Source organism: Spea bombifrons, chromosome 5 (genome assembly GCF_027358695.1).
Source record: "Spea bombifrons isolate aSpeBom1 chromosome 5, aSpeBom1.2.pri, whole genome shotgun sequence".
NCBI classification, from domain to species: domain Eukaryota; kingdom Metazoa; phylum Chordata; class Amphibia; order Anura; family Pelobatidae; genus Spea; species Spea bombifrons.
Window position 1 is genome coordinate 106,382,578 of NC_071091.1, and position 12,899 is coordinate 106,395,476.

General features: G+C 44.5%; 1 protein-coding gene across 1 annotated transcript in view; it reads right to left on the bottom strand.

The window, feature by feature from the left end:
• LOC128497762 (serine/threonine-protein phosphatase 6 regulatory ankyrin repeat subunit B-like) overlaps positions 1-12,899 on the bottom strand; it is a 32,412-nt gene that overhangs the window by 742 nt on the left and 18,771 nt on the right. The window contains exons 16-27 of the mRNA XM_053467922.1: positions 12,720-12,818; positions 12,023-12,223; positions 11,419-11,517; positions 7,416-7,622; positions 5,234-5,335; positions 4,630-4,728; positions 4,066-4,212; positions 3,626-3,733; positions 3,051-3,248; positions 2,707-2,913; positions 1,241-2,609; positions 944-1,093 (exon numbers count right to left, since the gene is read on the bottom strand). Of these exons, the coding sequence (XP_053323897.1) occupies positions 944-1,093; positions 1,241-2,609; positions 2,707-2,913; positions 3,051-3,248; positions 3,626-3,733; positions 4,066-4,212; positions 4,630-4,728; positions 5,234-5,335; positions 7,416-7,622; positions 11,419-11,517; positions 12,023-12,223; positions 12,720-12,818 (2,986 nt within the window). The remainder of the gene's footprint in view (positions 1-943; positions 1,094-1,240; positions 2,610-2,706; positions 2,914-3,050; positions 3,249-3,625; positions 3,734-4,065; positions 4,213-4,629; positions 4,729-5,233; positions 5,336-7,415; positions 7,623-11,418; positions 11,518-12,022; positions 12,224-12,719; positions 12,819-12,899) is intronic.

Here is a 12,899-nt window from a genome sequence, read left to right on the forward strand (position 1 = left end):
AAAATAAGGTTCAGGCGTCACAAACGCAAAAAAGTGAGGATTCAGACAAAGGGTTTTGTACCAAAAATGGAAACAATGCGTTTCGGGTCCTGTTTGATGGCAATGAACGAAAAGGAGCCCTGGCTAAGAAAACAGCCATCAAAAATCTGATTTTTTAGATGTTTTGAGCACCGGATCCTCAGTTACATGAATTACATACAGCAACACCCATAGCGGACCCTCACAGGGACGCTCAGAGACCCCTGAACTGCAGTTTATTGGGGAATGTTATCGCCGATAAAGCGATTTGACCCTGGTAGCGCTGCACAGGGGCTGCCGTTTCCCAGACCTGTCACCTTTGGCCTTGTTGGCCCAGTCAGTTATATACACAGCTGCTTACCCCTATGGGAATACTAATAGCTCTCATTCCTTTACCCGGAATACACCACGGATCAAGGCAAGGGATTTCCTTCCAAAGCAGCTTTTCTCTTTTAGAAGCTTAAAAATTAACGGCATCAGATAAAAGGTGAGACTCCAGAATTTCACTATTATGTGAGTTTCTTTCTGTAACTCCTATTGGAACTATTCTTCAGATTATTATTATTTTTTTAAGTCTTTGACATTGTTATGCCCATATTTCTGGCCATTTGACTCTCTTTTGGTCTCTGGGTGTCCTGCCAGTCACCTCCCATGGCCATGGCACTCTCCAATAGTCAATGGGATCCAACTACACCATACGCTTGGCCATCTGACTCCTTAATGGCTCTGGGGAAGCTCAACTTACCATATCCGTGGCCAACGAACTCTCTCAAGTGACAAGTCATGTGACTTCTTTACTATGTCCACCTCTCTCTCTCTAAGTCTATCATTACCTGGAATTTCATGATCTCTAGCTATGGTTACAATGTGTTTTTATGCATAATTAAAGTAATTCACCAATATGCGGGGGCTTGGAAGAGGTTACCTTCTGGTGATACTTGCATTGTTCTCTTGGCAGTGGTTCTAAGCCATCCAAGCGATGTATGCGCAAGAAAGTCAATAGAATGCGTGTCCGAAAATCCGTCAGCATCCTCTTCATTCAGAACGTTCCTGGTACCGGCAGAGCAGACGTTCCCTAAAATTAAAACTTGCTTAGCTTGCCCAATAAGTCCAATAACCCAACCATTCCCACAATTATCATTTAAAACTAAAAAAATGTTGCCCCAATATGAAAACACGGGATAAAATCTGTTTTACGGCACCCCGGGTTTCAGGCGCATACCTTTGTACTTGCACAGTAACCTCACGTAGTAAAATAAATTCGTGAGCAGGTTGAACGGAGACGGGGCTCCTGGTTTTCTGGTCATGTCTCGGATAAGCGTCGCCCGCCCGAATTTCCACTCCGTGTCCGACTGAGCCTGTATCCTCTGGTAGGTGTCGCTCATCATGGCGATCAGCAGATTGATCAGAACAATTAACGTGACGATAAGGTAAACGCCAAACACGAAGCGGACGATTACGAACGTGAACGGGGGAGTCCGGTCGAGGCTCGGAAGACATTCCGGTTCGACGAGACCGAAGAGAGAAAAGAATAAGAGGACGGTGATATCGATGGGATCCTGGATGTTGGAAACGTTCTGTTCGGGAGCGGTTTCATTATAAGTCCGATTCGTTTTAGATTCTGGGTAGACGGGCTGGTAGACGGCAGACAGTTGCATGGTGAAGGCTACGTGAAACAAGCCTAGAATGACGGCAAAACGGGTTAGGTCCTTTATCAGATCTCTTATGATAATAGCCCACGGTCCAAAGAGGTGGTGAAAAGTGAGGAACTCCAGGAACTGGACAAAGGAGAGAGTCATGGCTACACCGAGGAAAATATTTCTGGCAAAAAGGCAGTGCAAACGTTCCGTATCGGTAAACAGGAACGCGAGTAAGTGGCAGAAGAAAGCGGCTGCAGAGAATCCCAAGACGAAAACCCGTATCCAGGCCAGTCCAGAGCGCTCCCCGTGGTGGGTGAGCTCCGAAACCAGCGTCCCCAGTAACCAGACTAACAGCAGCCACTCGTTCCAGTACGGTATGGTGCGCCCTTCGTAAATCGGACTCACAGGCGGGTAGACGATGGTTAGGATGAACAGCACGAGCAGGAATATATGAGAGGCCAAGTAGCTCATGAATTTTATGATTGGGATCTTGTGAAATCTGTGCTTCAGAGGCAGAGAGAACACAAGCCAGACCGGCGGACACGCCAAGAAGGTAAAGAAAAGAAGCACCAGTTTCCACGCGGCCCACTCTAACTGTCCGTACCAGACCTCGGACAAGTATTTTTGGACAGCGGGATGGGCAACGACGTCCTTTTGTTCGCACTCGATGAAGCAGTCCAGGATAGTCGTCCCTCGGTGGTCCACGGCTCTCAGGATATAACCTGCATTTTTACTTCCGGAGGCCACGGTGAGGAGTTCAGTAGCCATGTTCTCGCTGTACTTCGAAGCGTTTAGAAGGTCTACTGCCCTCTCTTTCTCCTTCAGGCTCGCAACGGCGAACGCTCTCGAGAGTTTGACAGCGGTGTCCAGCGGTGCCGCGGAATTAAGAACATATTCCGCTATTACCCTGTTGTTGTTTATCTTCCCGCAGACCATGAGATCAAAGACGAACTGGAAACATAATAAAATAATTATTTTACGAGAGGACCTCCGGGACGGGGATTTAAAACGATGTTCAGGCAGCGATGTATCGCACGAGAGAAGTTACCTTTCTGTCTTCCGTTAGCTTTAAAGTATTGCGGTCCTTCTTCAGTAGGAAGCTCACCACTTCATGGTGGTTTTCTGCGGCCGCGTACTGGATGGCTAGCTTTCCGTCTTTACACTCCAGCGCCGCATTGGCGCCACATTCAGTGAGAAAGCGGACGGTGTCTAGGAAGCCAGACTTTGCAGCGAAATGCAACGGACACCACCCATTCTGGGGAGGAAAAAGGGCCAGTATAAGGGTAATATAATAAAAAGTGCAGTGTTTTTGGGGGAGAAATGGACCCAAATATACTTGGCTTTAAAATGGACATGTCATTGAACCACCGGAAATAAAGGACTGTACTGCACCTTGTCGGTCACGTTTATTTCAGCTCCTTGACCAACGAGCGCCCTCATCAACTCGTTGTGGCCATTGGCGGCAGCCAGGTGGAGGCACGTTCTTCCTCGCTTGTCTTTCATATGCAGCTGGGACGTGGACTTACTTAGAAGGAGGCCGACAACCGACGTGTGACCGTTGTGCGCCGCGAGGTGTATTGGCGCCGAACCCTGCGGAGATCATATGGTGCACAGATCAAATACTTGGGAATGCGACTGTGTATTAGAGTTGTGACTACGGGGTCAGTGAATAATGATAGAGAAAGCATGGGTTGTATCAAAGCCAATCTTAGGAGGCGCCCTGGCACCTGTCCACATAAGAAGACTTTTGGTGTCAGGCTTGTCCCGTGTCACACAAGGTCCAGCTGCCGACTTCAACGTACGATTACCCGGCTAGGCACCCAATGGACACCGACCACACCATGTGCATGGAGAAAGAAGCAGGTAGAGACATCAAACAGGAGCCGGGGCAAATTTGATGGCTGTCTTTGTTATAAGAGAAGGGCTGTGACAGTCGCATGGAATGTCAGCAATAAATAGTTCCGTACCTGCCGGTTGGTGGCTGCGTCGGCTTGGACTCCTGGATAGTTCAGTAAAAGCCGGACCAGACTTTCGTGGCCGGATTGGGAAGCCAAATGCAATGGGGTATATCCGGACTTAAGATAAAAAAAAAAAGAAGTGTTTAATGTAATAACCGGATGTGAAAAAGGACCGGGCAGAGAGGGTGGTCCGCGAGCGTTAGGACACAGAACGTTTGCTAATGCAAAGTGTTTATTGAATGACCGGTAAGAGCAATCTAGAACGTGGCAGTTTATTTTAAGCGATCGCCAGTGAAAATAGCATAGAAGACATCATACGCTTACATGAAAAGAGACTGTAATGGCCCGGGGTTGCTGTGTCTCCTGACGTTATTGCAAACGTTTCAATCATTATTATAATAAATACCAATTAATCTGCAACAATGATTAGCGTTGGTTTTCATTCATACCTCGCCTCCTTGATCTTTCATATATAATAAGTCCGAGGCGGTTTTGGGGGGCTCGCTGTGCATCGAGGCGGGCACTTTGGTTAGGATTTCACGGACAAAATCGAGTTGTCCAAATTGAGCTGCCACATGAAGAGCTGTAAAACCGGTCTAAAGAAAGGAAATAATAATAATTCTTCATTAACTCCAAACAGAGCAACGGGGCAGTCATGCAATGGCTTGTGATGCAGAGAGAAGAATAAAGTTCAACTATTTACAGTTTTGTACAGATCCAGAAGACCCCATTGAAGATTACATCTCATATTTTTATTTAATAAAACGGGTAATCGCCAGAGACCAGACATATGCTTATTTAGAGCCTGTGCTTTTCTCCTTAAGGTCACAAGAAGATACTTTCTAGATGGTCTTTATAAAAGCAAGATATCCCTGCCCTTCATAGGCTATAAGTGATCACATTTTACCTTCTTATGTAAAGACCACTGAAGACCACGCCTTGGCGGAACTCTAAAGACCACACCTTGGCGGAACTCTGAAGACCACCCCTTGGAGCATATAAAATGACTTTACCTTGGAGCTGGTAATCCGGAATGAGATGCTTCCCTTTAAAGCCTCCAGGACATCGATATGCCCGTTCTTAGCTGCCAGGTGAATCGCTGTCATCCCCTCCTGCCAGGCACAGACAACACATTCAAGATTTTTGGCGGGGGGGGGGGTTTGAGAGATTTATTGCAATCAGGATTAAGAGGGCCGTACAGTAACTGAGAAGGAGCAGACTTCACACAGAAGACACTCCAGCGCCAGGTGCTTGGTTTGAGAATCTGACACAATTGCCCAGCATTGCACGGCATCATGGTTAATACTGCTCTGAAAGGGATAGTACTAGTTAAATGAGCTGCACCACAGGTCACCTTATGGGTTTTGTTAGGATTACAGGGTTGTGTTCTGCAGGACTGTTGGGTGGGACTGTCTCTGGATGTTTTAAAAGGTCTATAATTTATGTATAAAAAATACAAACAAGGAATAAGCAAATCTCTTCAGCCGGTGGGATCCAACAACCCCAGACTACGTTTTGGCCTCCATGGGTCTCGTCAGCGAGTTGTGGTTGGTATCACAATATCCTCTGTTATTCATGCGAGCTCAAAGATGTTACAAAGTTCTTATTCCAACTTACTCCATTCTCGTCCGATGCAGACGCGCCGGTTTCTAACAGAACCTTAACCACCTCTGCGTGACCTCCTTCGGCTGCCAGATGCAACGGCGTGGAGTCACTGGTCTGCAGCATCAAGAACAGAAACAAGAATCGTTTAAGACAAAAGCTATTTCTGGAAGCGCCGTTCAACCTTGATTTCTGCTCCAAAACAATAGCCGAGCGATGCTCGAGTTCCACATTCCTGGGAAAAAATACTTTCAATGCCAAAAATGACATTAAGACAGAAGGAGACACGCACTTCGCCTGTACTTTCACCCTTTTTTGTTTGTAAGTTTTTATTTGGCAAAGGTAAAAAAAAGTTTGTTTGCCTATTCTGCATGCCACCAGTAGGGGGCTCACACCTCCGGAATGAAACTATTTATAAAGTACCCCAAAAGTAGGACACTCAGAGTGTGAGTGTGTGTGTGTGTGTGTTGGGGGGGGTCGGTTCGATTAGGATGCTCAGATATCATTAGGTCAGAGTAGAATATAAAAAGAATCTGCCATTCCCCCTGAGAGATCGGGGTAAAAGCCCTGTAAGTGAGCGGCTTTACTTTCATACATTCATACATTTATTCTTCTGGCCCCTGTTGGATAGCGAAAGAAACCGATAGATTTAAAGGTTGGCTCTACCAGTTTTACAGAAGATGAGCTTTATAGAAGTGGCAGTGGATGCACGGAAAAGCCTTTCAACAGAGGAGTCGGCTCCAGACGATATGACCCCGATAGTCTGCCCATTAACCTAGAGACTGGGTGGAAACCTTGTGACTCAGGGGGCAAATCCCAAATGGTTTCCAAAATGCTTGATGGGCAAAGGGAATAAGAAGAAAGAGAGGAAGAGAGAAAAAAGGGAGGAAAATAATGGATCAAAAATAAATAAAAAAAGAGAAGAATAGAGAAGTAAATGAGTGATAAATTTACAATTACTAAAAATTGTACAGGGGGCATCCCATGACCACCATGTTTAAAGTCAAGGAGCTCTTCAGTAAGACCCTTTCTGCTGCCAATGAATGCCTATGGAGACGGCCGCCTATGGGCTTCATTTTATACACCTGTCAGCAATAATCCCGGCTGAAACACCTAAACCCAATATATATATATCTGTAATATTTATATGATTCACTACACACCAAGTTAATTCACAGATTTAATATAAAAATGAATAGAATTTCACTGGTTGATACAATCTCGTACTTTTCCCAAAACCACAAGTCTAATGATTTATAAAACATTACGCAGAATTAATCATCGCTTAATCAATAGGTTTTTTTTATATAACAGTTCGGAGGCTGTGATCTTTTTTTTGCCGTTTTTCAGAAGGAAGCAGAATAAATCATCGGCGGATAGTCGAGGCCCCAGCGATGATCGGTCGCCTGCCGCAGAACAATGGAAGCAGAGAGGAAACGCTTCACAGAAATCTCATTACCAGCGGCGCACGGCCGAGATCAAAAGCCGTCAGGAAAGGCGAGGACGTCAGGAGCCGTACCTCTACCATGTGAGGACACTCAATGAGTCCCCGTCAACAACTGGTGATTTACAATAGTGACGCGTGGTCTAAATGAATGATCGAATCTCGATATAGTATTCAGTCACTTATTACGTTAAAAAGCGTTTCTATGATGTCATAAATATATTCATAAAAATAATTATTATGTCATAGACAGGTTGTTAATGTAATAAGAGGATTTGAGATGCCCACAAATATTCCCGTGGAAAGAAAATATACCCCCCCCGGTCTGGAATCATATTGGTAGAGAAATTTATTAATCATATTACATCATAATTCACTTATTATGTTAAAGCCTTTCTATGATGTAATAAATACTTTCATAAAAATATTACATAATAAATACATTTAATAGAAAAAAAACATTCTGGCTATTTTTTGTGGTATATGGGGTATATACCCTATATATATAGGGCAGAAAGGTAGATCCTGGCAATAACGGGGTGGCACTTTAAGGCCGGGGGCTACCTGATGACATAACTGCGGCTGACGTCCAGATATGCGCATGTGCACTGAAGCACCCGAGCTGGTGCTGGAGCAGCATCAACATAAGGGATGGCCAGTCCGGGGTCTGGATCCACCTGTGGTCATGGTCACGGCAGAGCACCTGTGTTCATGTAAGGAGAAGTGTGATAATGGTGTATGCCGTGCTCTCACCTTGTTGCGAGTTGTGGTGACGCCAGTTTTGTTGAACCTGAGGAGCTCCTTAATGACAGCGACGCTTCCCTTGGCGGCAGCGATGTGAGCGCATGTGGAGCCGTCCATATTGGCCAAAGTTACCAACTCCGGCTTCTGCTTCAAGAAGAGTTTCACCACTTCGGAGTGATCGTTCTCAGCCGCCAGGTGGAGCGCAGTCTGTCCGTCCTACAGTGAAAATGGAAAAAGTCGGATTTAGAAACACGGACAGAAGATACGTCCGGAACTTAAATAAAAGGATGAGAAGGGACTACAGCTTGTGCCCAAACTTCCAGTTATTTCAATATTTATCCCAGTGGATGTATAGCTGCTTTGTTCCTATATTACTGATTACCAACTATATTACATATTTACCAACGCAGGAGCTGTAATAACCCCCCAACGCTGTATACAGTAATATAACCCCCCAACGCTCTATACAGTAATATAACCCCCCAGCACAGTATACAATAACCCCCCAGCCCTGTATACAGTAATAAACCCTGAGCGCTGTATACAGTAATATAAACCCCAGCGCTGTATACAGTAATATAACCCCCCAGCGCTATATACAGTAATATAACTCCCCAGCGCTGTATACAGTAATATAACCCCCAGCGCTGTATACAGTAATATAACCCCCCAGCGCTGTATCCAGTAATATAACCCCCCCAGCGCTGTATACAGTAATATAACCCCCCAGCGCTGTATCCAGTAATATAACCCCCCCAGCGCTGTATATAGTAATATAACCCCCCAGTGCTGTATACAGTAATATAACCCCCAGCCCTGTATACAGTAATAAACCCTGAGCGCTGTATACAGTAATATAACCCCCAGCGCTGTATACAGTAATATAACCCCCCAGCACTGTATGCAGTAATATAACCCCCAGCGCTGTATACAGTAATATAACCCCCAGTGCTGTATGCAGTAATATAACCCCCCTGTAACATGGCCAGGCTAGCTGGCTCATATGTTGGTGTAAAGTTTAGCCGGGTCACGGAGCACTTTTGTGTCCGGTTCCGTATACCGTGACCCGGTAATATTTTATATTGTGTATTATTGTGTAACCGGCCCAGAGACTGATGTGGCTTCAGCTCCAGCCTTCAAAGAGACAATCCTATAACCCGGCTGGGGCTTTATCAGCCAGCACAGCCCTGTCTCCCCAGATGGCCCCCGCACTACAGGGGGGATAACACAGGTGGGGGAACCCATTGTATCCCTTAATCCCCTCACCTGATACATCCCCTGTATACTGATGGGATTTGTGAGGTGATGTGGCTGATAGGATTGGGGGTTGGGTTCGGTGCACAGTGAATGGAGATTGTATATAAGTTCTGTGTGTTTGTAAATAAAGTTCTTGTTTTACTACGAATGGTGGTCTGACTGATCCGTGGATAGCAGGAGCTCCGTATGAGGGACTGACTGATGACTCCTCAGCCCTCAAACAGGGGGTCCCAGCCTTCGGTCCGGTGACCCTTTTACACCCCCCCCCGTGTTGCATACAGTAATATAACCCCCAGCGCTGTATACAGTAATATAACCCCCCAGCGCTGTATACAGTAATATAACCCCCAGCGCTGTATACAGTAATATAACCCCCAGTGCTGTATACAGTAATATGACCCCCAGCGTTGTATACAGTAATATAACCCCCAGCACTGTATACAGTAATATGACCCCCCAGCGCTGTATACAGTAATATGACCCCCAGCGTTGTATACAGTAATATAACCCCCAGCACTGTATACAGTAATATGACCCCCCAGCGCTGTATACAGTAATATGACCCCCCAGCGCTGTATACAGTAATATACCTCCCAGTGCAGTATACAGTAATATAACCCCCAGTGCTGTATACAGTAATATAACCCCCCAGCACTGTATACAGTAATATAACCCCCCAGCGCTGTATACAGTAATATGACCCCCAGCGTTGTATACAGTAATATAACCCCCAGCACTGTATACAGTAATATGACCCCCCAGCGCTGTATACAGTAATATGACCCCCCAGCGCTGTATACAGTAATATACCTCCCAGTGCAGTATACAGTAATATAACCCCCAGTGCTGTATACAGTAATATAACCCCCAGCGCTGTATACAGTAATATAACCCCCCAGCACTGTATACAGTAATATAACCCCCCAGCGCTCTATACAGTAATATAACCCCCAGCGCTGTTTACAGTAATATGACCCCCCAGCGCTGTATACAGTAATATAACCCCAGCGCTGTATACAGTAATATAAACCCCCCAGCGCTGTATACAGTAATATAACCCCCAGTGCTGTATACAGTAATATGACCCCCCAGCACTGTATACAGTAATATAACCCCCCAGCGCTGTATACAGTAATATAACCCCCCAGCGCTGTATACAGTAATATACCTCCCAGTGCTGTATACAGTAGTCAGTCAGCATTGACAAAAACCTAGTTTTATCTCATTGCTAATGAAGTCTTCATCAATCAGAGTGTCCGTGATGGTGATTAAGACTGAGCCATTCTATTGTTCCCCACAGGCAGTATGATAAGGAGTCGGGGGTTTAGTAGATCGGGGATCAGATAACAGAGCGAGAATCATACAAACGGCTGATATGCAGCTGCCTGAAAACATTATATTATGGGGCAAAAACTAGAACTCATTTCAAAAAAAGAAAATAGGGCAATATTTGAAATGATTATTCCAGAAGCAGCAGCAGTAAATTGTTTAGCGGGGGCCCCTTTATTACCGGTCGTTACGCTGCACGCAGATCTCGTGGGGTTTTCTGCCTTTCAGAAGCATGTGGGAAAAGCTCCTAGGATTGCATGTTATATGGAGGCGGCCGGGGGGCGATCGCCGGTATCAGACTCAGATAATCACAGAGAGGAAAGGGAGTAACTCGACGGGAAACTTCCCGGCAGAACCGCTCGGGACTTCATTCAGGAAGAAATAGAGCTCGCTGCAGACGGCGTGGGCTTTAAAGATCCGCATGCCAGCGGCAGTGACCGTGTCTGCTTACATATATCAGAACAAATATTATGGGAGCGAAATGCGTCATACTACATGGCATAAATAAGGTTAACTGCGTGATAACAATGCACAAATGTGTCGACGTTTTAAACAGAAATGGGAAGGGCGGACCGAAGAAGAGGCTATAGCATGACAGTGGCTTTAGGAAGGGTAGGGGATGCATGGAGTAGTATTCCAGCAGAGGTGGTGGAGGTTAATACGAGAAGGAGAATTCAACAAGGCCCAAGGCAGACATGCAGGGGCCATAAGCATGAAATAAAATCAGAAAGGAAGGTTATATGTGTTGATCTGGTTTCACCCCCTTATGGAACTATAGAGGACATTGTACTACTGTGCAAAACAAAATTAACCCTTTGGAATGCCCATGAAAAGAGGCCACCGCTGGTTGGGTGGGATCGGGTTTATATACTTCCACCCACCAAGTTTAGAGTATTTATTGTTTCCCAATAAACCTGAATGGGAGGCAGTAGTAGTATGGAGTATACGCACGCTCCTGCGCAACCAGCGGCCAAATTACAATCTGTCACCAGGTATTTTTCTGCAGTTTCTTTTATTGCTTGCTTGTTGTTAACGTGCGTAACATCGACACATTGGTGAATGCAAACGGAACGCTGTTTTATGCAAAATTGACCGTAGTGGAATTCCCTGCAGCTGAACGCAGGCATTATTATTTTTTTTTTACAAACTCGCATGCACTCGCACTTTAATGAAAAATTAAAGAAACGATCATCCTGACCTCACTCGCTAAACAGAAGAATCCTTAATATTGTCATTGTTATTGTACATTAAAACCTGAAGGGTAAAACACGTGATGTGAAAGGAAAGCATGGAGAGTTTCTTAAAAATCCGAGTTAAGAAGAACAAGGAGCCCTGGAAAATAACTTCTATTATAGAAATATATATATATGTATATGTATATAGATATATAGTTAGTATTATTTAGTATAATATAAATGCTGCTTACGGTATCGATCGCATTGACATCCGCCTTCATCGTTAGTAGACTGTTACATACATCCAGCTGACCATTCATGGCAGCCAAGTGAAGCGGGGTCCGCAGGGTCTAAAGAAAATAAAAGAAAGTAATGAATGGAATCTGTCTCATTCTTGTTGGTGTTATTTAGTGAATATCACAAATTCACTGTGCGTTTTATTTTACGGATCTGGTAAAGAGAAGAGCCAAGCCGGGACCAAAGAGGCAGAGAAAGCACCTAAGAAGGAGACCTCAACGCAAACCGAGTTACTTACAGAACAAAGAAAATCAAGAGTTGGGGATTTTTCTCTTTATATCTGGCCACAGGAGATATTAACCGAGATACAACCTAGTCCAGGTTACAGTTTCCACCCTTAGAAGGGTAAATACCGGATGGCAATAACCATACCCCCCAAGCGTCCTGTTACCCTGGGACAGTCCCAGTTTTCAGGTACTGTCTCGTGGTTTTGCAGGCAGTGGGGGATCTTGGGCTGGGATAACAATAATAATGATGACATTGCATTTGTTAAATGTGTTATTATTGGTGATATTTGGTTTTGACTCTATTTTTTTTTTTTATTTTTTTTTTTTTTACCAAGGTCATAGCATCGATGCAGGCCAGGTGCGTCTCCACAAGCATCTTCACCAGGTGGTTATACCCCTTCTGAGCGCACAGATGGAGCGGCGTTAGGCCGAGCTTGGTTTTGGCGTTCACAAACGCCTTGTGCCGGAGCAGGACGTCTGCTATCTCGTCGTGACCCTTCTCCGCCGCAAGGTGCAGAGCGGCTTTGCCGTGCTGGATAAGGAAAAAACGGTATAAAAAAAAACTAAAAATAACTAAAATTAAAAGCAGGGACATTTCAGGGTTAAACAGAGAGTAGAGTGGTTCTTGAGGAATTAGTGAATTAACCCCTATGCGTCTTGATTAATTAACCTCCATTAATGTCGTCAAATCAGTTGGGTCTATTCACTAAGGGTGATGGTTTCACCATACATTAAAATAGTCCAATCTCAGCCCTGCTCGGTTGGCCCTGTATAATGTATAGTTAAATCCCTGAGGTTTCTTTAGATTCGTGCATTATTACTTGAAGGGATACTAGAGAAAAATAATTCAGATTTATTGGGAATTTAAAAAAACAAAAAAATAGTATGTATTTAGTGACAGATTCCAATGTCCATAACCCCCCCCAAATGGCAGTAAAGGCATTTAAATAAAATAACAAAAAAAATTTATTACATCTTTTATTTAAAAAAATAAATAAAAGTTTGGATTTTAAATAAAACCTTCATACCTCATCAAATACATCAACACGTGCATGATTCTGCAGCAGGATTTTTACAACCTCAGTGTGACCCCTCTCCGCTGCCACCAGGAGTGGAGACCACCCATTCTAGTCAAAAAAATAAATACAAAATGAAATATTATGCAAAAAATTATAATTATAATAAAGGAAGCATAGTTTTTTTTTTGT